Source organism: Artibeus jamaicensis, unplaced genomic scaffold (assembly GCF_021234435.1).
Source record: "Artibeus jamaicensis isolate MK-2021 breed Jamaican fruit bat unplaced genomic scaffold, CSHL_Jam_final scaffold_612, whole genome shotgun sequence".
NCBI lineage: Eukaryota > Metazoa > Chordata > Mammalia > Chiroptera > Phyllostomidae > Artibeus > Artibeus jamaicensis.
This window is the reverse complement of record NW_026522049.1, coordinates 2,109,186-2,134,081: the sequence shown is the minus strand read 5'-3', so window position 1 is coordinate 2,134,081 and position 24,896 is coordinate 2,109,186. Positions and strand designations below refer to the sequence as shown.

General features: G+C 53.6%; 1 protein-coding gene across 1 annotated transcript in view; it reads left to right on the top strand.

Moving 5' to 3' along the window:
- Nucleotides 1-8,975: 8,975 nt before the first annotated feature.
- SH3GL3 (SH3 domain containing GRB2 like 3, endophilin A3) overlaps nt 8,976-24,896 on the top strand; it is a 37,558-nt gene continuing 21,637 nt past the window's right edge. The window contains exons 1-3 of the mRNA XM_053658823.1: nt 8,976-9,143; nt 22,427-22,495; nt 23,244-23,316. Coding sequence (XP_053514798.1) covers nt 9,099-9,143; nt 22,427-22,495; nt 23,244-23,316 — 187 coding nt within the window. The 5' untranslated portion in view covers nt 8,976-9,098. The remainder of the gene's footprint in view (nt 9,144-22,426; nt 22,496-23,243; nt 23,317-24,896) is intronic.

Below are 24,896 nucleotides of genomic sequence, written 5' to 3'. Positions count from 1 at the left end.
GCTCTTGTCCCCTGCACGGCTGGAAGGGTCAGGAGTCAGGACAAGTCACAGAAGGGGACAGAGCTGCCTGAACTGGCGCGGGCCTACGAAGCTGTTTTCCCGGCTCTGAGGGTGGCTGCGGGGGGAGGAGGACAGCACAGCTAAGCAAGTGAGGGTCGCAGGTGGGCACAAAGTAACTCAGTCTCCAAATTCACGCCAGACAGCCCCGCATGACCTGGCTCAGGGGCCAGCGCTTTGAGGGGTTCGCTCTCTAGACCCCAGGTTTTTCCTAAGACCCCAGGCTCTGTGTAGAAGCCTGCCTCAAATGTCAGCTCCACAGGACAAGCTTCGAGTCACCTCTGCTGGCCCAGCCCCCAGCCCAAGGCCAGGGACACAGTAGGTGCTCAATAAATGTGTCCGATGAATGAACCCAGTGTACTTTAGAGCAGGGGACGTTCAAATACTCCAAGTCCCGATTCTCTGCAGGCCGACGGGTGGGCTTCTGAGGCCAGAGCTCGGAGGTGGGTCGGTCACCCATTATAGGGGACACCCGTCCTCTCTCTGAGCTGGGTCTCCTTGTCCCCGAATGGGAGATCACCCCTCACAGCGTTGCCATGACAATATACGTGGGCCTGGCGTGTCACGGGCACATGGCGAACTTTCCTGCCTTGTACACCCAGGCTTCCTGTGGCCTGGGCCCCAGAAGGTGACACAAGCCACCAGTTCTATGCTTCAGGGCGCGGGCACACTCTACTCTTGGTGCAGAATCTGCCCCAACCAGGCTCAGAACCCCACACCCTCCTTGGCCAAGGGCACGACAGATCAGATTTGCTTCTAAAGGTCACCAGCAAAGGAAAAAAATGACGTCCCCCATGGCCCAGGGGAAGACGTGTCTCGAGCTCCGCTTGTTTTCGTCCAGGCAGTTCAGCGAGGGGAGCTGTGGGCTGTGCGTGTTCATTAGTCACGCACATAAAACAGCCGAATCCCGGGTGACCAAGGCTCCCTGCACTTGGGCGTCCGTGAGACACGCAGAATTTCAGGTGCTGGGCATCGCCTGCGCTCCCAGGGAGTCACACCCCGCAGTCTAACCACACGCCTATGGAGTTTGCGTGCAATTTCAAGGCTGAGAAGTGCTGCTTTGGAGACGTTCAGGCGTCTGCCGTCAACTTTGTAAATTTTAGCGGTCTATTTCGTTTTACGGTCTTTGCTGCCATCTTGTGGTCATAGCCCTAAATAGCAACAGCTTATAAATTACAATGGTGTCTGTCGTTTCATTTTGCGGTCTTTGCTGCCATTTCGTAGTCATAGTTGTAAATCGCAATGACCTATTAAAGGCAAGGCAATCCAGGGAGAGATGCTGTTAAAAACTTTTATGATTAGAGGTACACACAGGACAAATGGGAGATTCTTGTAATACCAGATGCTAAGCGATGTTACATCTGTAAACACGGCAAAATTCTACCCTTAAAGGGAACTAACCACCAAGGGCAGTAAAGAGAGAAATGGGAAGTCCTTGGGGGATTAATTCCCCACCCCCACCCCGGAAAAATTGGGGCTCATAGAAAATGGATGGAGAGCAGAGAAGTTTGATTTGGTGGGCTAGCAAACATTTCAAACTTCAAATGTTTGAATACGTTCAAACTTGGCCCGATGAGGTCTAGAGCCAGAATCTTTCACTGGGGAAGGGGGTACAGATTTTGATGCGACCCTGAGCAGGCACCACAGGAGGAATCAAGGGTGTGCAGCTATGATACTAAAGAAAGTATCTCACACCTGGTATTTAACAAAACTTCCCAGCGTCCCACGAGGTCAGGGACAAGGCCGCAGCAAGGGTTCTCTGTCTCTGTGACGGCACTGGGTGGACACCCCCACAGGTGTGCTCGGGGGGGGGGGGACCCCTGTTTCTTGGGCTCCTGCCTTTGCTGGCCGCCCAGGCAGGATCCCGGCCTGCGGTCCAGCCTCTGACGGCTAATTCACACCATTCCAGGGGAGTCGTCCTAGAGGGACCCCAGCTTCTGTCCCCTGGAATACGCAGTCCGACCAGGGACGCCTCACATGTCTTGGGCCCTTCACCTCGGTCTTCCTCCCCCACGCTCTTCCCTCATCACCCTGCTGGTCCAGGTCCTCACACGCCCTCTCTGTAGGCACCGATTCACTCACGAAAGGACTGTGTGTATTGAGCAGCTCAGAGACTCCGGGTTCTCTTCCCGTCCAGGGAGAAGTACATTCAACGGAGCAGAGCAATCTCTTGCTACCAGCCACATGTGGCTCTTTACATTTTATATTTCAATATGAAATAAAATTTAAAAAACTAAGAGCCGGAGTCGGCCCCTTTGAAATGATTAAGCGGTCCACAGCTGCGGTGGGCCGGTGTTGGACAGCCCGCAAGCAGGGATGGCCCTCGTCCCAGAAAATCCCTCGGGACCAAGGTGCCTTATTCACTGTGGTCGTGGGAGTGGATGGCGAAAAATTAAAAATGGATATTACTATATAGTACAGGCAGATAAAGAGCCACGGAGGGAGATAAAGTGATTGAAAAAGGGAAACCAAGTGTGGCATTGGCGCGCAGGGGCCCGGATGGCAGCCGTGGGCTCCCATAGCCACTTCCTCCTTCTTGAAATTCCCCCTTTGACACCGTGACACGGAACACTGTCTGCTCTTCTTCTGCGTCTCTGGCCGATGCCACGGCCATCGAGAGCCCTTCTGGACATTCTTCCGTTAAGAACGCAGGAGGCCCAGCTGTGATCCCGGATCTCAAGGTGGCCACACTGTAGCAACATTTGGACACTCAACACCATTCAAAAGAACATCTCTGATGCAAGATGTTCGCTGAAGGCTAAAGGTGCTAGCTTGTTCCTTAAAAACTATGAAATATTAGTCAATGGATTGAAAATAACCAATGTGTGATATGCTTATGGTTCTTAAAAGTTTCCTTCTCATTTTCCTTACCTCCAGTTGCTATTACTCAGTTTCACCACACGGTGGCAGCATTAGCTTACGAAAGGAAAGGTCAGGAGCCTGAAGGCTGGCTGATAAATGCTTATAGTTCCAGATGTACCTCTGCTGTTCCTCAGTATCACCACATGGGGACATAATTAGTTTACAGAAGTAAATGCCGTAAAACTGGCTGATGTGTTTATGGCTTCTACAGGTTTACTTGTGCCATATTTCAGTATCACCGCAAGGAGACACCATTAGTCTCCGAAATTCAATGGCGGAAAACTGGTAGATATATATTGGCTTGGCCAAAAAGTTTGTTTGTTTTTTTTTCATAAGATGGCCCTAGTAGAGCTTAGTTGCCTTTAACTTCATTTGAAGTAATTTTGTTACATTGTTTTGTGACAGCTGACATATCAACGTGAATTAAAAAAAACTTGCCAAAGTTAGTAAATAATTTTGCAGCCATTTTTTGAGGGGGGTGAAGGAGAGTTTTTATCACTTTTATGTACAGGAACCACAGGGCGCACTCAGCCCAGCTTGGTGGCCAGCTCCTTCTGGCCCAGGGTGGGCAGGAAGACCACCAGGTTCAAGGGGTCCACGTCCTGTGCCGTGACGACCAGCTGGGCCTTCTTTTCTCCACCAGGGTGGTGATGGTGTTAGCCCCTGCTTGGAAGACAGGTGTCCTCTTGGTGGGGACATCCCCTTTGCTGGCAGCTTCTCTCTCAGCCTGGGACCAGCAACCTTTGCTTCTCCGGTCGGTAATTGCGTGACAGCTTGAGCAGCTGCGTAGCTGTGTGGCGGCCCGAGGCCTGAGCGAACTGGTTAAGGCAGGAGGCACTTTCAGGCGCTTAGAGTTTGCAGCCATTTTAATGTTGAATACAGAAGAGAATACACACTTTTGGCATATTATGCTTTATTACTTCAAGAAAGGTAAAAATACAATTGAAACACACACAAAATTTTTACAGTGTATGGAGAAGGTGCTGTGACTGATTGAACAAGGAAGTGGTTTGCAAGGTTTCTTGGTACTATTGATATTCGGGCCAAATAATTCTTTGCTGTGCGGCTGTCTGATGCATTGGAAGATGTTTAGCAGCACCCCTGGCCTCTACCCACTAGAAGCCAATAGTGGGAGACAGCCGACATACTCAAAATATCCACATCAATGAAGTTACTGGTGAAAATGAAAAATGTGTCTTTTAGTTTATGGAAAAAACTGAACTGAACGCCTGTTCCTAAAGGTTTACCTGTGCAGTTTCTCTGTGTCTCCACTAGGTAACAGCATAAGCTCACAAAAATATATGGCGTGAGCCCTGGCTGGTGTGGCTTGCTTAGCGTGTTGGCTGGTAAATCCAGAGGTCGTAGGTTTGACTCTGATCAGAGCACATGCCTAGATTGTGGGTTTGGTCCCGGGTTGGGGGTGTGTACACGGGGCAACCGATGGATGTTTCCTACATCTATGTTTCTCTCCCACCCTTCCCATCTTTCTAAAATCAATAAACATGTCCTTGGTTGAGGTTAAAAAAATATGGCACAAAAATAACCACTGGCTGACATACTATGTTTTGTATTTGCTTCTGCAATATCTCATGAGCCCGACAAGGTGGCAGCATTAACCTACGAAACGAAACGCTATGAAACTAAGCACTGACATGCATACATACACATACATACATGCACACATACACACATACACATATATACACACACTTATGCTTCTTAAATGTTTACCGGTGTCATTTCTCAATATTACCACAAGATGGCAGCATTGGCCTACAAATGAAGATGGTACGCAACTGATAGGCTTATGGTTCCTAAAGGTTTACCTGTGCTGTAATATCTCAATATCACCACGAGGTGGCAGCATTAGCTTACAAAAGCCACCTCACTGTGCGTGAATTCCGTACCTCCACCAGAAATCTCCAACATCATTTCATTAAAAGCAAAAAAGGAGATCTTGGGGGTAAATGTGAAAAATAAAAAATGCATATCTGTAACGAACAAAGGCCAGAAAGAATTACAGCGTTACCCAGAACTCTCACTGACTATTTCTAGAGTCCGGAAAAGCGGAGTCATCCTGTATCCCAGACAATGAATTGATGCGTATTATTAATTCACTAGTGAATTCTTTCTGTTTTCACAGTCGAGATGGTACTCCTTCACCCAGTCTTTGCTTTAAAATACAAATATTTCCGGTTCTTTTTTTCCTATACATTTTCAAATGAAAAGATTGCTCTGGCCTCTTCTTGAACCGATGATCCAACGATTTTCCATCAATGTCATGTAAAACATCTACATGCGTCCGCAGTGGGCACCTTTCAAGTTCAAGGCAAACCGCCATGGCCAGCATCTGGGATTCGTCACGTCTGCCTTGTTGGAAAAGCCCATTGGTGGCATCGGGACGAGAGGGGTTGGGCCTTCACGCACTGGACGCTCTGCGGGGCCGGGTTTGTGGGGACGTGAGACGGAGGGAGACCACGCCTCCAGGTTTAAGTGAACACTGGGCCCTGCGCACGGAGGCCCCACCGCGGGCCGAGCCTCGCCCTTTCACCCCTGAGCACCGGCGCCGCCCCAGGATGGGGTTGGGGGAGTTTAAGGCGACAGTGGAGTCTGAGCCAGCAACGGGGAGGCCCTGGTTAGGTGAGCACCCCGGGATTATCTAAATCATCGGCATTTGAACTCAGGGCTGCAAAGGCTGCCAAGAACTATGATCCGGAACTTGTCCCAGGCTTTAGGTTTAAGGACAGAGACGACCACAGTGTCCCTCTGGTCACTGATCTGTGCAAACCGCCAAATGCCCAAAGATCCTTCAGTGTAGAGTGTGACGCTGGCCTGTGCCCCGGGCCTCCTCCCAGGCTTCGCCCCATGTGGATAGTAGCCCAGGCCCTGGGTGTGGTCCTTCCCCGCACAGACTGAGGAGCCCTGGGTCCTCGGGTCGCTGGGGGGGGGGGGGGGGGGCGGGGGGGGCGACAGTGACGTGAACAGGCTGACACGGCTCTGGCCGGCTTGAGTGCAAACCCGGTGACCGAGCTCCTTGCTGCGGCAGAGCGTGTGCCCCTGCGAACTGTCTCCGGGACGCGGAGAACGACGCCGGGCCGCGGGGCGCATTCAGAGGCGTTCACAGAACAGGCCTAGGGAACCGGAAACGTCCAGAAGCAAAAGAGAAACAGACTCACAGAGAACAGGTGGCCAGAGGGGAGGGGGCTCGGGGCTGGGTGAGGAAGGGGGAGGGATGGAGAGGTTCAGACTGACAGTCACAGGGATGCAGAGTGCAGCATGGGAGACACGGTCAGTAATGTGTAATAACCGTGTGTGGGGCCAGGTGGGGACTGGAACTGTCAGGGGGATCACTCTGTAAGGGGTGTGACTGTCTCACTGCTGTGCTGTGCACCTGGAACTCATACAGAGCAGTACTGAACATAAAACTGTCCTTAAAAATTTTTTTAAAAGATCACGATTTAAGAATGAAAAAGCATGACACTAGAAACACGCTCGTGTTATCTTGCACAAAAAACCAGCTCTGAGAACAGCCTTCCAAAAAAGCGGCAGCTGCGTGTTGCCGTAAGGGCCAGTGTGAAGTGTGGCTAAGTATTAAAAGATGGTTTTAAGCGTGTCGTTTCAGGGACTGAGAACCGCCAACACGGCCAGACTACATTGCAGGGCGCTGCCTGGGTGCAGAGCGTGTGGGATGGGGAGGGCCGGCGAGCGGGGTGAGGGGGGAAACGTCGGAACTTGGTGAATTACAGGGCATTTGTGCACTGGCTTTTCTCTTGGTTAACAAAGGTGATCTATTTTTTTTTTAAAAAGGAATTTCAAGATATGCTATTTAATAATAGTACTACAAGTCTAGAATTTGATATACAATGAATAGAAGAAATGAAAACAGTGAGAAAAGATTTTTCATTTAGTTATCGATTTTAGAGAAAGAGGGAAAAGGAGAGCGAGAACATTATTTTGCTGTTCCACTTATTAATGCTTTCACAGGTTGCTTCCTGACTGGGGATTGAACCCACAACCTGGGGGCATCAGGACGACGCTCTAACCAGCTGAGCTACCTGGCCAGGGCTGGAGAAGATTGTCCCAAAGAACATTTGGATCAAAGAGGAAATTAAAACTACAATGACAAGTTTATTAAGAAAATAATCAGAACCACATTACATGATGGAACCAAGAACCATGTGTAGGAAGTAAATTCATAGTTTCATACGTGTCGATGATAAAACAAAGAAGAATAAAAGATAAACCACGCACGGAAGTGAGGAGGTGAAGGAACATGCACATAAGCGTCTCTGAGCATTTGCGTTGCTGTCGTGTTTAAACTTTTGTTTTAAATCACAACTACTTTGACAAAGGAGAAAACGTCTGTGAGATATTCTGAGGTTTGAAGTCTATGAGAATAGGATGCACAAATTCTCACTGGATTAAGTGAAGCGGCAAATCATCAACATGATGAACGAAGAGGGAAAATTGAAGATACTATCAGCCGTGAAGAAATGCCAGTGAGTTGTTGAAAATATCACCCCCAGCACAGAAGTCACGGAGTCTGATTGCTTTGGGGGAAGCGTCTTCAGACTCCTGCTACCTAAACAACTCTGGGGCAGGGAGGGGGGAAAGGCAGCCCTGGACTAGCCCAGGACAAGGGGACCGCACCCCCAGTCCTAGACCCAGCTGCCTCTGCCTCTTTTGGGGGGTGGGGAAGGGGCAGAACCTCTAACCCAGTGAAGGCCACACAGCCCTCAGCCAACTGGTACTAATTAACGCTCTGGATGGATGGCTTTGTCCCCGCCACCAGATTCACTAATTTTCTCCTGTATCAGAGGAAGGATGTTCCTGTCCACACTTTCCACGGGAAAGAGAGGAAACTGAGGCGCAGAGAGGTGCAGTTACCAGCGCGATCCTCACTAGGACGAAGTCAGGGATAAGACAATCGGGAGCTAATGGCAAAGCAGGGGCTGGGGCCTTTCGCCCTGGACGAACGCAGGCAGCCAGAAGCGGGCGCCAGGGAACAGGCGGTAAACCGAGTGTCCGGGGCGCGCGGGGGCGCGTGGTCTTCCTGGGTGGATAGGCCGAGGGCCCACGAAGAGGAGCGTCTTTCTGGCGGAGGAGGAAGGTGGTTCAGCGCTAAGCGTTGCTGAGTGGGTTGTAGGTCTTGGGAGCCCTCGGGCCCTCTGAAGTCAGATTGAGCGCAGATGCTGACCTGCTGGGAGCCGCTTTGGACAGGAGGACGGGACGAACCCGGGATGCTCAGGCCCCTGGCTGGGCCTCGGCCGTGGGTGCGCAGACTTCTGGCCCCCGTGCAAAATGACCCTGTAAGCGATGCACGAGGGAGATGGGTCTGTCGTCTGGTGATTCCCTGGGGGACTGAGCACGCAGTTTATGGCTCCTTGGAGAGACAGTTGCTCTTAATGGAGGCGACGGTGGCTCAGCCCTCTAGGGAGGCGAGCGCCGCCTTTCTCAGTCAGGTCCCCAGTAACTTCAGCTCCCAGAGGACCGACATGGTTTGCGAAGACTTCACCCACAGCACCGAGTGGGGAGAGAGGAAACAGCCCAGTGCCCACAGGCCTCTTCCTCCTACGGCGGGTCTCTTGTCCTGTGTGGCCTTTCTCGTCTAGGTGCATTTTGGAGAGTCTCTGCCTTAAAACATAAACCTACCCAGTTGCGCCGTTGGGAGGCGATGTTGCCCGTGAGCGAAGGGAGGTTACGCGTAAGAGTCCCGGAATCTTAGAGAGGTGGTGCTTGTCGCCCCTCGCAGAGCCATCCATCCAAAAGCCTGGTGCCTCCCCTTTTGCGCGCAGCCAGAAGCGCGGTGTGGCTCCGCTCCCTGCACGCAGACCTCGCCACTGCTCAGCTGCCCGGACAGGTCTCCCCAGCCACTGGGGGTCCTCCCGGTCTCCACGCAACAATATGTGTGGGCGGCCGCAGCGGCCTCATTTGCATACGCCGCGGCTCCGCCAATGGGCTGCGCGGGGGCTTTGATACGCGTTGTTGCCAGCTGCGTGCGCGCGTGTGTGCGTGTGTGACAGCGGCTCAGGCCGTGGCTGTGGCCGTGGCCGTGGGAGGCGGGCCCGGGGGACCCCAGCGGGCGGGGACCGGCCCGGGCGCCCGCTTCCCCAGCGCGTCGCGGCCACGCGGCCCGGCCGAGCCCAGAGACCACCCATCCCCGGCCGGGCGCAGCCGCGATGTCGGTGGCGGGCCTGAAGAAGCAGTTCCACAAAGCCAGCCAGGTAGGGGGCGCCGAGCCGGGAGCGGGGGACTGGGGAGCCGGGTCGCCGAGGCCCCGGGCCTTTGGGAATCTGTCGCCCCTAGCTCCTTTCTCAGGCTCCATATCTTCCCGCCTAAGAGTGCGCGGGGGTGGAGTGAGGGTCGCCGGCTCGCTCCTCCCCAGCCCCCGCCCGCGCTCCAGTCGGAGCCGCTGGAATTCGGAGGATCTGTGGGGGCAGAGGAGGTGGCGGGCTGCAGGGTCTCCGCGTGGGAGAGGGTGGGCGTCCCGAGATCTTGCTCAAGCCTGTCTCTCACCGGGCACTGGGAGGAAGACTCAGGTGGTGCGGTGCTTGTGCAAGGCGTTCAGCGGGCAGGGGACGCCGTGTGTTGGGTCCCTGGGGCTCGCCCACGCGCGCGCGCGCGCCCGCCCGGGATGGACCTGCTGGACTGCGCCCTGCTCTGGGCGGGGGCTCCCCACCGCCATTCTTCCTCCCCCCACCGTCTCCCCGGGGTGCCCGGGGATGGGTACCACGCTCTCTCTCCAAGGGCTGTGGGTCAGGTGTGGGGAGACAGACACGTAAACAAACAGTGTTAGACACACCTCTGCGCGCAGGGTGGCAGACCACCCAGCGGGGGTGGGCGGGCGAGCTTTCGGGGCGGGGGTTGGGGGGAGACGTCATCGGAGAATTAAGTGTGAGGTGCTATTTGAGATGGGGGGCTGGGGGGATGAGGAAGGGTGTTCTGAGCCAGGAAGAAGGCAAACAGGCCGGGAGGTGCGAAGATGGGGTGTGTTGAAGCTCAGTTTGTATTATTCCCACATTGCAGCCTCTTCCAGCCAGGGCACAGTGCGCATTGTAAATCTGTGTACACCTGCGCCTTGCATCTGAGGCTCCGCCCCTCCCTCCCCCACGTCCCCCGCCGCCAACTTGCCAAAAACCAGGTGGACAGGCTCACTCGAAATCCACCTTTCTGAGGTCTCAGCCTGCGTCTCCCACAAACTGGCCCCTGAAAAGCAGCTGAAAGGAGGAGATTCTGTTCTTGTTTCAGCCCCAGGAGATTCTGTTCTTGTTTCAGTCCCCGGCTGAACCCCTTCCCTTTCTCACTCTGTTCCATGAAGACACCTGGTTTCCGGCTGAGGGCCCAGGGCGGACTGAGCTCTCTTCAGGGAGATCAGAGAGGGCGGGCTGGTCGGAGAGGGGAGTCAGTGGGGCTCCCTGCCCGCCCCAGGAGGGTTCTGGGGGACATTCAGATGTCACTGGCCTGGGGGCAGGTGTGTGTTCTGTGTGCTGACCTGGGGCAGGGGCGTGAAGCCGAGACTGGGTTGCCCACGGTGTGGCATTTCCAGCCTAAATGGAGATTAAAAATAGAGGAGCAAGAGGAAAGGAGAAAAGGCACAGTGAGCTCCCACACAGGGGCCTGTGTAGCCCCGGACTTGGTGAGTGTGGTGGTGGCTCGGTAGAGGTGTATGCACACAGAATGAATGAAACTTTGGGGGTGAGGGCCCCGGGAAGGAAGGGCTGGGTGAATGCCGTGGGGAGAAGTGTCACGGAACCCACAGAGGGGGAGACCAAAAGTGGGCAGGGTGGTGACCAGGTCCTGCCGGCCCCCTCCCCCCCGGGAAGGGAGCTAACCTCCTCTTTGGAAAAATGTCCCTTTACTGTGGTGGACGCCACAGGTGCAAACCTCAGCCATGGCCGAGACCTAAGGCCTTGGGGAAAATTGGGTTGGTTTCTGCCCAGTCACCAGCTCGGCAAACGGAGAACATCTGAGGAAGCTACTGGTATCGGAAACATACCGCGCCGGCCAGGGGCACTGAGGCTTACCCCCCCCCCCCCCCCCCCCCAATCAGTCCCGGAGAAACACAACGGGCAAAGGGTCTAATTTAGCCTTTTCTTCAGGAGCTGAACTCTTCTGCAACTTTATCCAAAAAGGAAGCTATCCCAGATCCTCTCTGGCCTTGACAGTGACCGTTTGGTGGCCAGAGTCTAGACCTTTCCAAGAATGAATTTGCCCAAGGGCAGATTTGGTGGAGGAATTAGACCTCGCTGCCCTAAGAGGGAGCAGGGTGTGTTCATGGCAGGTGTTCATTTGTTTCTTATGTTCCCAGGCCGGGAACGGGGGTACAGGGGTGTCCCGGACAATGGCAGGGGTGTAGTAATTCCCAGGCGTCCAGCTGGGCTCTGCCACCCGCCAGCTCTGTGACCTTGAGGCGTGACCCAACCCGCCTGGACCTCGGTCTCTCTCTCTGGGGTGGATCAGAGAACTCAGAGGCGGCGCCTCGCCTCGGAGCTGATGGCAGTGCACGGCTCTGGGAATATACCAAACACCACTTAATGGGCAGATGGTGTGTTGTGTGGTTTGTATCTCAGTCCAGTGCATATAATTCCCAGCTCTGAAAAATTTTAAGCAACCCCCTTAATGTATTTCAGATGAAGACAAAGTTGCTAAAGTCGGTCTTTTGCAAACGAGGAGCCAGGAGTATGGCAAACAGACTCTCTCTCTCTCTCTCTCACAGTGACAGGCGAGTTAAAATGACTGATAACCTCCCAGCTTGCTGCTCCTTCTTTGCTACCACCTCCCTACCCCCGAGGGAAAAGTCCTTCATTTCTTTCCAGGGAATGAAGAACTGGAAGGGACTCTGCTCAGGCCAGGGCCACGTGGAGCCCAGCAGGAAAGAGGGAAAACAGAATGTAACTCTTGCCTTCAGCACTAGGGACCGGCAGCCACAGGTGTATTCAATACATGTCCAAATCTTCTGTTGGGGCACAGCTTGAGTTATTAGAGATATATACAAATATCTTTTAAAATATGCTTACCGGTTTTAGGTGGGGAGGGGAGGAGAGAAACATCTACTGGTTGCCTCTCATTTGCGCAACTGGGAATCAAACCAACTTTTTTGTAAATGGGATGATCCAACCAGCTGAGCCATACTGGCCAGGGCTACCTACAGATAACTTACAGACAGCATTGTGGTTTCCCGGGAAACGTGGTATTTGACCAATAACAATACTACATACAGGCCCTGGTTGGTGTGGCTCAATGGATTGAGCGCTGGCCTGCGAACCAAAGGGTTGCCAAAGGGTTGCCAGTTCGGTTCCCTGTCAGGGCACATGCCTGGGTTGTGGGCCAGGTCCCCAGTAGGGGGCGCACAAGAGGCAACCACACATTGATATTTCCCTCCCTCTCTTTCTCCCTCCCTTCTTTAAAAAAAATTACTATGTACAATAACCCACTGGCATTACCACTCAGCAATCCATCATTATTGTTGGGGCGGGACCTTTGGCCACACCTGTCTGCTTGTCTCCCCAGCCTAACCTGATAGGGAGGACACTGTCGGCTTGTGTTAAATTGACTTTTTTTCCCAGTCCTTCCCTTAGCAGTGCCCTTCAACCTCTGTCACGGGACCCAGCAACAATAGGGAAAGTGGGAATGTAACACAGGTTTTTTTTTTTTTTTGCGGGGAGGGGTCACTTCCCCCCTTTCTCATTTAACGCATTAACCAGAAAAATGAGCGGTCACAAGGGGCCAAGCCACTGATGGGCCAACACTTCTCAGAAGCAGGTTCTCTGCAAATTATGAGGCTCCCCGGGGAGGGGATGCATGTCTCTTGTTTCATTTTCTCATTAGAGACACAGATGAATGAAAACGCACTTTGCAAAATCCATAACGATGTGCTTTTTCTCCTGGATGCATTAGGAAATAGGTCAGGCTGGGGTGTGTCTGCCCCCTCCCCCACAGATTGCTCGCTGCATTAATTCATAAACCTGTGCAGTGTTATTTTTTAAAGGCAGGGTGCCAGGTAAACATTCCAGCCAAATTGATTGTGATTTTCGTTGTAGCTGCAGGGCATGGTGCAATCTAGGCACTTTTTACGTCTGGGGACTTTTTCCTTGTAAAATCCATGTCACTTAGGGTATCGCTTGGAATTGGACGTAAAAATGCATCTGAAAGCAGGGACTGGGGTCGGAAGGGATATTTTTTTCAGATTCTTGTCGCAGTTTTATTAGCAAATGGAACGTAAATTACATTTCCCCACAGTGACGGGGGCAGGGGGGGCATGGGGAGGCTTTTGTATTTGGGGAAAGTATGGTTAGCACGTTTATCCAGGAAATAAAACTGCCAGCAAACAAAACGGAGATCCTACTTTATTTGCCTGTGTAGTAGGTGTTCTGCAGCAACACGTGAAGATTTGGATTTTGTTTTCAGCGGAAACCCGGGAAGGGCTTGGAGTTGGGGGGGGGCTGGGAACGCAGTGGGCATTGCTGTCGTTCTGAGTATCCCCTGCCATTCCCAAGGCCGTCACAGGAAATTTTATTTTATTTTATCTTATTTTTAATCTTCGCCCGATGATATGTTCTTTTCATTGATTTGATAGCGAGAGGAAAGGGGTGGGGGAGAGAAAGAAACATCGGATGGGCTGTCACTCACGCACACCCCAACTCGGGATCGAACCCCGAACCTTTCGCTGTACAGAATGTCGCTCCCACCCACCCAGGGCCGACAGTTTTGTAAAGGATGAAAAAAGTATCAGAAGAATAACATTTCGTGACACAGGACAGTCACACGCAGTCGGATTGCATGCAGTTACCAGGTGTTATGGGCACCTGTGCCTGGGCCGCGTCTCGGCCACATTCTCCCCAACTCGGTGGCGGCGTTGAACCGGATGGAGGGCCCAGCCTGAGCGGTTAGCGCCTGGCCCTTTGAAGATAAAGTTCGCCGACCTGGGCTCTGAGCCATCTGTCAGGGGACCCGTGGGTGCCGGGATGTTCCTCCCTGAATCCCTGGACAGAGCTCTGAAAACGGTGTGACTGCATCTGTACTGGGACTGTGCAATTTTTAAAGAAAAATTTTTTGGAGAATCTCCAGTCACTTCACAAATCTGATCCCGCCCGGTGACCTGGGAAGAGCTTGGCGCTGGAAGACAGCCTTGCTCGGTCATTCGGCAGAGTCCTCCTTCTCGTCACCCCTGCTCACGCCTCACCGGCCCGCACACCCCGGTGCCTCTGAGCAGAGGGTGCTGGAGAGAGGGGCCGGTCTCTACGGGAACTCGAGAGCATTTGCAGGTGACCGGCTGCTTGGCGGTGCTCGGGGAGCCTTGCAGTAGTTTCTCCCTAGGAAAACAGCCCTCTCCCGCCCTGCCCTGCCGGGTTCAGGCCACTTCCATCATTGGCCCCTTCTTATTTCAATTATTCCGACTTTATTTTGCCTTCTCCTGGCCTTGTTTCGAAGGAGTCCCGTACTATCCCCAGGGCTCAGCAGGGTTCCTGAGGGCGAAGTCGTTTTCAGGGTTAGTGTCCCTCTCTGACGTCACTCGGATGAAACGGGTGTGTTTTTGTCTGTGAGCCGTGTTCTGATGGACGAGGCCGGATCAGCCCCAGGTCCCCGAGCCCGTGTGCAGGTCGGGGGCGGGATGTTCTGCAGCCCGAGAGACCCTTCCGCGGGCTGTAAGCTTTTCAGAAACTTCACGCGGCAATTATGTGAACCAGATGGCACCCTGTTGAGTTGCCAGACAGACATGCGTGTTTTAAAGAAATACGGTGCATTTGTCCCCTCGGGAGACGTAGGGGGGGGTCTTTGAGAATGCAGAGCAGCCGAGATGGCCGTCCTTGACAAACCCTCTGGAGCCCGCCCTCAGAATAAGGAGCGGGGTAGGGGAAGACCGGCGGCGTGCAAGTGGTAAAGGACAAACATTATGGATGTATGTCCTCTCCTTCTCGGAGACCAGCAAGCCACAGGGACACAGGCAAAGAAGGCATAATCCGTGAACGCCTTCCCTGTGATTTGCCCCTCAGACCTCGTGGGGGGCACTGGGGAGCAGGCTGGGGCAGGCGTCCGGGAACCGGTGGTCTCTCGGAGGGGAAGCCCCACACAGCTGGTGGTGTCAGAGTGTTGTGAGCAAAAGCAGGTGACAGTGCCGGTGGTTTTAAGGTCTGCACACCCCTGTTAGTTTGGGGTGACCCAGAAGGAGCCGGCCTCACAGAGGCCATGGGGGAGACACCTCCCAGCAGGCACTGGGCCCAGAGCTCACACTGTGTCCGTCTGTCTGTCTGGATCAGGGGGTTGGACCACACGGGCGTGTCGGGAGAAAGTTTGATTCGGGCAGTCGGAGGCGACCTTGGGTGATCGTGTGGAGGGAGGCTCTTTTCCGAGCTGGCGTCTCTCTGCTCTTCCTGTGGCCGGGAAGGTTTACCTGTGTCCAGTGTGCGGCCTGTGGCCTGCAGGAGGCCCAGGCTGGCTGTGAAGGCGGCCCAACGTAAGACATGATGAAGTTGTTTTGGGATTACATGTCTCGGTGTATTTAATGCGTGGCCCCAAGATGCCAGAAGGTCGGACCGCCCTGGACGAGCTCAGCCCGGCAGAGCCTGTGCATGGCCCGGCGGCTGGGCGGACCTTTCTGGGGAATGGGTGTCGATAGGTGTCAAGGATCGGGGGGAGGGGCATCTCTCTGCTGTGGCATTGGTTGAGACTGAAGTGCCACAAGAGTCGTACAGCACAACTCACAGTCGGAGCCTGAAGGGGACTGACCCCTTCCGGGGTGTGGTCCGCGTCACAGCAGGTGCTGTTTGAAATCTGCGGGCCAGGCCCGGACAGCTCAGCCCCGTGCGTTCCCCACGGGCTCCTCTTCCGTGTCCCGCCGCACACGGGAGACACTGGCCCCCAGAGGCCTGCAAAGCAGGGCGGGGAGTTGGGAAGATGCTGAATCAAGGAACGTAACTGACCTGTGAAAGACGAAACAGGATTGTCTCACGTGAGACAATCAAACCCTTAGATTTTTATAAATGGATTTTAGAGACAGGGGACCAGGTGGAGAGAGGGAGGGAATCCACCTATTTATGTGTTCGTTGTTTGATTTCCCATCTGTGCCGTGAGTGGGGATCGAACCTACAACCCTGGGGCACCAGACCTTCAGTTCAGAGAGGCCCTCACTTCCCGATGCAACGCCATTGGAAGGACACGGCATCACCTCGGGGTGTTCCCGTCAAAAACCAGAAGGGGTCTGATGAGTCTCCCATGGAGTTAGTGCCCGGCACGTAGGAAGATGTGAGATCCCATCACGAGGACTCGATCTGCCCACTGTGCGCCGTGGAAATTCTCAAGGCCCAACGACACTCTGCTCCAGTAAATAAACTGCAAAGAATGAGAAGGAGAAATGCAGAGGAGAGGAATTTTTAGGAGACGGGTAGACACCGTTGATGCCGAGTTCATTCCACTTTTATTTCTGCTACCTGCCCGGGGCGATTTGCCAGGGACGCCGGTGCCCCTTTGCCTGTGGGCTTCTGGGCTTTCACTCTGTGTGGAAAGTAACTCGCTGCTCGGCCCTCTGAGCAGAGTGCCGGGGAGTTAGTGACCTGGCCAGTGGCTGTCTCTGGGACGGGTCCTCAGGCAGTGACGGATGGAGGGGGGTCCACACCCAGCTCCCTCCCCATCCCGGGGGCCGGGATAATGCTCAGAGTTGCCACCGTCTCCCTGAGGAACTGGCTTTGTGGATCCCGGTGGGATCCCCTTTTGTGGGCTTCCCCCTGGGCTCATGTCCCTGCCCCCTGCCAGCGTGGCTGGCCCCAGCTCCCAGGCAGCCGTTGGCACTCGGGCCCTGTTTCTGGGGGGAAACCAAACTGAGGGGCGCCAGACCAACCTGGAGCACCGTGCAGGCTTCCTCTGCACCCGCTTTCAAACACACCGTCTGCAGAAAGGTGGGAGTCTGCTGCGGAAACGTGACGGCTGTGTGGGCCGTGGGGCATCTTAAGGAATAGTCTTCAGGTTTTTTTAGGCGTGAGCATTGTTTGTGGGTCACGCTGAACGAGGGCTTATCTCTGAGATGTACAAGGGGGGTTTTGCCGATGGAATCATGTGATGTCTGGAGTTTGCTTTAAAATAATCAACGGGGGTGGGTGGGTACTGGTGACGTCACGCGGGCGGAATTTCGAGGCTGGGTGATGGCTGCCTTGGGCTTCATTACATGGCCCTTTCCCCGTTTGAGACACGTTAAAAAACTCCAAAATTCAATGTTAAGGGAAAATGTAACGAAGCCCGTGAGGAGCAGCCTCCTGGTCCTTCTCCTTTGAGTCAAAATCGTGTTATCCCTTCCCAGCCTTGGCTCCAGGACACGCCAGCTTTGATCCGGGCGGGTCGCCCTCCCAAAACATGGATTCGTTGTCCCACCTGTTGATGCGTTCATTGGTTGATTCTCGTATGTGCCGTGACCGGGAATCGAACCTGCAACCTTGGTGTATCAGGATGATGCTCTAACCTGCAGAGCTGTCTAGCCCCAACTGTTACGTGCCAGGGAGCAAGAGAGGGGGCTGGGGAGGGGCGTCAAGCCTGGGTGTGGGGCATCTCCCCTGGAGCGGTGGCCAGCAGCTCTAGCGAGCCGCCCACTGGGTTGTGGTGCCCAGGGGTTGGGGGTGAGGTGTTGGGGCAAGAGATACGAAAGTGCCACCCAGGTTCTCAGGAGCGGAATGGAGACATCTGCGTCTGTCCTGTCCTTCTAATGGCCCCTCAGTGGCCCCAGGGGATAAACTCGAATTGCTTCCCACCCCTCCTCCGTGTGGGCCAGCCCACCCAGCCTGCCGTCCAGCGGTATCGATGCAGCGGGCCAGGCCTGCGGTCCCCTCCGCCTCGCCCTGCAGCCTTTGGGTGGGAGTGTGCACCCACCTGGCCGGCCCGGTGGGCCAGAAGGACCCAGCCCTTCCCTGTCTTTCCCCTCCCCTTCCTTTTCAACGGCGGAGGGCTCAGAAAGGGGGATTCATGGTCTCACTGTGCCGCCCTCTATAGAGTTCAGGAAAGTGAGAGACGTGAAAACCGGCTCTGCCTTAACCCCTAAAAGACAACTGGTCAATCGTGGAAGTTTATTTGTGACTCTCGTCGTACTTGTGTTAAAACGACAACTTCTCCTTGCCCTCACTCTTTGAAAGAGGCTCAGTGTGTAAACTACACCAGATTTCCCAAACAGTTCACACCATTGATGCGGTCCGTTGATTTCTCGGAAACATTTTCAGCGCCAGTCGAGAGCTGAGTGTGCGAGGTTCTCCTCAAGCTGTGGCTTCCGGCTGGGAATCCATTTATTTATATTTTCTGCTGTGTCGCTTCTTACGAGGTGTTCATCCAGGAAACCGGACCTTCTTGGTAATTTGCTGCTCAATAGTGGGTTGAGTGAATAACTTTGTTTTTAAGTTGAGACTTGGTATTTCAAAGGCCCCTCTATAACTTGTCAGCTCCTGTTGAACTCAAGGAGGATACTAAAAAAACTTTCGTTTTATTTATTTATTTTTAGAGAGAGGGGAAGGGAAGGAGAGAGGGACAGGAACATCAATATTTGGTTGCCTCTATCACGCCCCCTATTGGGGACCTGGCCTGCAACCCAGGCCTGTGCCCTGACTGGGAATCAAACCGGCGAGCCTTTGGTCCGCAGGCCTGCGCTCAGTCTACGGAGCCACACCAGCCAGGCTAAGAACACTTTTAAGAAGATGATTTAAACTTTTGGGATAGGAAAGAGGACCACATCCTTTAAACAACATGATCTTTAAAAAAAAGGCCTCCCTAATTAGCTAGAAAACATGAATAATTCAGGGATCTCACCCTAGAATGAGTAGACACTGGCCTGTCATTTCCTGAAGGAGTTTGCAATTCCTTTGGGAGCGCTCCCGCCCCGCCCCGGCCTCTTCCGCCCAGTCTATTTTAAATCACACTCTTGGGGGAAAAGTCAACCAGAAACAGGGCCCGAGATACCTGGGGCGGTTTCACGCTTCTGCTCTTTGGTCCGTGCACGGTCTCTGTGTCGGTGGCCACGCCTGGTGCCGGGTCCCAGTGAGGGTATTAATGTGTGGGACCGGCCACCAAGGCCTTGTGACAAGGGAGAGACAGAGGAGGGTGTCATGGTAGTGTGTGAGGATTTGTTTTCCTTATTTGTTCACACAAAGCGCTTTTTGTTGTTCATACATGTGCGGTCATCAGGCGGCTCCGTCCCGATGCACAGCCGTGCCTGGTGCCAACTGACCTCGTCCTGTGTCCAAAGGCGGAACTGCTCGGAGACAAAAGAGGGGGCGATCTTCGCTTCATTCGCGTGTGAATAAAACGTCTTTGTTTGTGAAAAAAGAAAAGTGCCTCTGATTGTTTGGAAGCTGCGTGAATTTCAAATGAAACTGACTGATGGGAACTATAGTATATCTTTCAGGGGAAAAAAATGTAGCGTTGCTGATGAAGTAACCTCCTGATAATAAGCACGAATCATAATCGGGAAGACACAAACGCATTGTGGTAAAGTCAGGGCGACTTAGCGGCCCTGTGGGAGTTTGTGGATGCGTAAAAGTCCACGTAACAAGGCCCGTGGGGTGGTGATTGTCAGCCCATTATTTCGGTGTTGAGCTTCCTGGCAGCCAGAGTGAAAGTCAGAAGCAATGAGATCATCTTTTTTCTGGGGCTCTGCAAGGATGACGTTGAGTGAGTCCACCCCCAGGCAGAGATGTGGCAGGGATTGGCTGTCCCAGAAAAGACCAGCCAATCAGAAGCGCAGGTTGAGTCCTGGATGCTGGGGGGCGGGCACCCCAGTGTGGGAGGTGCCTCACCGAGCCTGCCCGCCACCTGCAGCCAGCCCCGGACCCGGGGCTCTCCAGCTCCTCCAGAGAACCTGGAAGTGCTCCCTGGCCCTCAGCAGAATGAGAAAAGATAAGGGCAAATAAGGGGGGAAAATGAGTTTCTAGCCAATCCGAACTTACTTGATTTCAGAGATTGTGCGCCTCCTATAATCGTAGCAGTGAAAAGAAATTGTCATTTTTAGAAAAACCTTCTTTTTTAGGAAAATGAAAAGTAGGAAGCACTGTGGTTGACTATTAGTAATAGTTATTATTAATTATTAAATTTTTGCTCACTCTTATACCAGTAACTATCTCATATAATCAGAAAATAATTATATAATTGATTTATAGTGATGAATGTAATTTGTAGGACAAATCGATACATGGTGACTTTTACCTCATTAGAGTCTTGGGTGGGACCTTTAAATAAGCCAATTTCTAAAGTGCCTTTAAAATAAGGTTTCAAATGATGAAAACCAGATTTATACATAAATTTCCAGGGACCCGCCCCGGACGGCGACAAGAAAGTTAACATTCATTTCCCCATTTTCTCTTATCAGCGTCTCAAAATAGACCCAGAGGGCACTTCATTGTTACTATTTATTTGCTGTGATGGCCGCCTCCCTTGACTATAGTCCTTTAACCTTGAACTGCGGTGACAGGGTGGGAACTCCCGAGTAGTTCAAGCAGAGTTTGGGGGGGAGGTGCCAGGAGTGGAGGGCGAAGAACCTGCCTGACACCTGCTTTTTCTTCTCTGAGGAAGCCGGGGAGCAGGGGGGTGGGCCGGGCGCTGGGACCCCCTTTGTTCCAACCCGCCCTCAGGCTTTCACTGTAATTTTTTTAAAAAATAAATTACTTATTTATTTTTCAATGACACTTAACACTCGATACTGTTCGGTGTGTGTTTCAAGGTTGTGGCCAAGCGGTCAGCAGCTGCGTCCTGTCTCCTGTTCAGACGTGGCCGCTTCCTCATGTCTCCGCCCTCCGGGTCTGGGGCCGTAGGAATCCCCACTTTGCAGGTGTTTCTCTCCGTCGGGTGTACTTGAACTCAGGGCCATCTGGGCGTCTGCAGAAATCGCGGCTCCAATCTTTGGTCTTACCGACTCTTCTTGGTCCTGGTCCCCGAGCATCTCAGGGATTGTCAGACGCCTCAAGAGGAAATTTCGGATAAGCAGCCAGGGTTACTTTTTTGTTTCTCCCTTTATTTCCTGGACAGTTGGCCTCTGGTCCTCGTTTCCTAGGCGACAGGGCCCTCCGTTCTCCCCCCCCAGTCCAGCCCACCCCGATTCCAATTCCAGGCCAGGGCTTTCTGCCCGGCCTTCACATTCCTCCTCTCTCCTGAGTTGTGAGGGGACGAGGGGACACTTTCTGCAAAGGGAAAGCCTGTTCTCAGTGCTCCTCCCTCCTTGGTGGCTCCCTGATGCCTTGGGAGCGTGTGCACCGTCTCAAACGTTGCAGTAACTTCAGTCTCACAGAGAGCTTCCCTCACCTCCCGCTAATGTGAACAATTCAACGCCGGGGGCCCTAACTAACTCTTTGTGTCTGTAATTGGGCGCTGCCCGGTTCCCAGGCTGATAAAAGCGGAGCTGGAGGACTCCTGGGGCTGGAGGGACGCCCTGAGGGGCCAGGAGAGAGGGGGCGTTTTTTGGTCACAGTCTCAGTTTGCCCCCCTTCTGTGACCCCTATGGGAGGCGGCGTGCTCTCTCTGGAAAGTATTCCAGTCAAGAAGTGGGCCCAGTTTTCTTTGTCGAAGTTAAATGGCCCAGGAGCTGTCTTTGAGTCACATCCCCAGCGGTGGGTGTCTTGTGGCCCACATCGTGGCAACATCCGGTTCCGCGGAGCTGCTCTCTCACCACCGGAGGCACACAGTTTGCTGTTGCAGTTCTGCCAGGATCCGGTTCTCTCGCTGTTTAAGTCGTTGCTTCGTAAAAGGGAAGATGACGGAGCAGCCAGGGTGCGTTTGGAAAGAGATACTCGTCCCAGGAGAAGGCCGAGGCTGGGTGGACATTCAGCAACAAAACACCAGCAATTCTCGATGGAGAGCCACACGCACGAGTTTCGTGCTTCCCGGATAAAATCTCTTCCGTTGCTGCTGGGCTGTAGGCCTGGAATGCGCCTGGGCATCTGCAGACGGGTCTCCCTGCCTTGTGTCTGATGGACCCTACTCTCTGCTTCCAAGTTGGAGAATCTGCATGGTCTGGCCCCGCCTCCTCTCGCTCACCCTGCCTCGTACAGGGAGGCCCCCCTATCAGCGCTTCCTTCCAAATGCCCTTGGCCAGGCCTGCTGAAAGGCCCCCCACCTGTGGCCTCTCAGAATCCCTTCTGGGTGTCGCTGACACGCTTAGTCCGTTTGCCGTAATGCGTACCCAGGCCTCTTCTATTTTATTGTCTCCACGGTTCCTCCTTGTGTTTCAGTCGAGTGTTTATCTACGGAGTCTTTGGACTCCTGGGAGGCAAGGATTGTGCCTTACTTATCTTTGCTTTTACAGGAGCACCTACTATGCGCCTCGCATACAGTAGAAGCATAATAAATATCTGTCAAGTGAGTGAGATTGTGTCTTCCCGTGTCCTTAGGTACTTATTCCGTCCAGTATTTTCTTCAGGGACTTAGGAAAGAAGAAATCCAACAAGCCGAATCTGAAGGGTTTCTTCCTTCTTGTGTGTTTGTGATAATTTGGGCCAGAAGCTGGTCGCAGATCGTTGTCCAATGCTATTATTTGTCTTTATTTCGGCAGCTCTTCAGCGAAAAAATCAGTGGCATCGAAGGAACGAAACTAGATGACGAGTTTCTTGACATGGAGAGGGTAAGAGGGCGTTTTCGCGTCCGCTATGGCCCGAACCTGACCTTGACCGTGAGAGGGGTCAGGCAGATGCCGAGTAGGAGGTTAGGGCGGGGGTCCAGGGTGCCTGGGCTCAGGTGGGGGTGCTGGAGTCCAAGAGCCAGGTCTCTCACACGCCTAAGCCCGCCCTTGACTATGAAGATGGGGGTGTGGTCACCCCATTTCTTTTAATGGACGGAACTCAGGACGCTCCAAAGGTGGTCAGGCCTGGCCCACAGCTAAAACGGCCCCAGCCGCTGCAACTCTCTGCTTTGGGTGGTCCGAGCGTGTCTGTGGGGTGAGCCCCTGCACCTGTATAAATGTGGGTTCCCCGTGTGGAAGCCCTGAGTCAGACCTGGGTCCCAGCAGCTGCGTAACAACCCACGTGTGCTGAGCTGCCCTACAGCGAGGTCCGTGACGCAGGGTGGCGCCGGGGGCCCCGCCCGCTTCCCACAGCCCCGCGGATGGTGAGGCAGAACACGCACGAGTGTGGTGGGCATGGGGGGCACGATGGCCGGGCTCTCGCAGAAGTGACCGCGTCCCGTTCCAAAGGGAGGCAGCGAATCTTTGTCCCTGAGCCTGCTTCCCATGTCGGGGCGTCCCCGGGAATGGCCAGCTCCGGCAGCTTCCTTCCCTTTGTCTTCGGTGAAAATGACTCCTCCGTTTGTTTTCCTGGGAGGTCACCATTTGTCGTTTACCAGCATGTTATGTGTTTTGTTTTTTTTTTTGAAAGAAAATAGATGTCACCAATAAAGCTGTCACAGAAATTCTTTCCAAAGCCACGGAGTACCTCCAGCCAAATCCAGGTAAAGTCGGAACTCGCCTCCAACTGTTATTCCATCGCTTCTTCCCTGGGACAGACGGACGCTGGTAGCCCTGCGCTGACTTGGCACTTACGTGACATGATCTCAAGACAGTGCTTTCTGTGTCCCCATAATGAGATTTGGTGTTTTCAAGGCAAGTCCCTGGCCACTCGGAAGTGGACGGGACCCGGAGCTGGGGTCCCTCACCTGGAGGAGGGTCTGGGTCAGGCAGCCCGGCTCTGCTCGGCGAAGGCTCGTCAGGAGACGCTTCAGAAACCCGCTAGACGTTTTGTAAATGTTTGCTTTGTTGAGTCGTTTCCTCCTTTTTTTTTTTTTTTTTAAATGTGCGCCACCCTGTTCTAAAGGGGCATATTTATTAGAAATAGGTTTTTGATGCCCAGGTCATGAAGCAGCATTCTCTTAAAAAAGCATTAATTTTTCATTAAAAAAATAGGTTTATTGATTTGAGAGAGAGAAAGAGAAAGTGAGAAACATCGATTGGCTGCCTCCCTCCCGTACGTGCCCGGACCGGGAATCGAACCCACAACCTTTTGGTGCAAAGGATCACGCTCCAGTAACAGACCCTCCCGGCCAGGGCCGGGGAGCCACATCCCTGATGGGCCGTAGATGACAGAAACCTATGGAGGCGTCCAAGCCTTGAATCCTGTGGATTTCTGAAACTGCCTTTGCTTTTTAGGAACTGATTATTTATCTACGGTTACTGTGACATCTCTCCCCTCTCACGCCCCAGGGCCTTGGTGGTAGGAAGCAGCCCAGGCCAAACCATCTGAAAATCTAGAAGGAAAACATTTAGAAACATTAATTGTATAAAAATCATGGCCCCGGGCAGTTGGTGGATGTAGCGTTCTTCAGGCCTGTGTAGGTGGTTGTGGTTTTAAAGCCATAATAACACCTCTCTTCCCGGCCTCGTGAGTGGTGGGGCCGAAGCAGGCAAGTTCCTTTTGCCGGTAAGTCGGCCTGTGCTTCCTGGGGTTCTGTGACCTGCGGTGAAGCCGCCCTGAGATCCTCTCCTCCCGGGACTGACCCTGGGATGGGACGGTGGACGCTGGCTGGCAGTGAACTTGTCCACGTGGCCGGAGGCCCTGCCTGTTCCCTGGGAAGGAGAAAGCAGGCCTGGCAGTCTCTAGTGCAGTGTGACAGCTACACTCACTGGCCGCTTGCCACACACGGTTCCACTCTGGGAAGGAGGAGCATGTGTGTGTGTGAGTCTGTGTGTGCCCACGTGCGTGAGCGGCTGCCCCTGGGAGGGTCTGGAGCCTTGAGGCTGGAGGTGTGGTCCCCGCACCCGGCAGGGCCCGCATCCCTGGTGACGCTGCAGGGAAGGAATTCAGTCACCCCAGACGGACTGCATCAGGCTCTGCGTTGGCCCAGGATGCTGGGGGATTGGTAGACATTCAAACAAATACGTGATTATTAAAGTAAAAGAAAAGAAACGCTTATACTTTTACTGGCTAAACTCATCCCAAGCCCCAAAGCTGGGACGTGAATCTGTTCAGTTCGCTCACATTTTTCGCAGATGCCTTCCATCTGGGCCTGTACTAATTTCTTCTGAGGTCCAACCA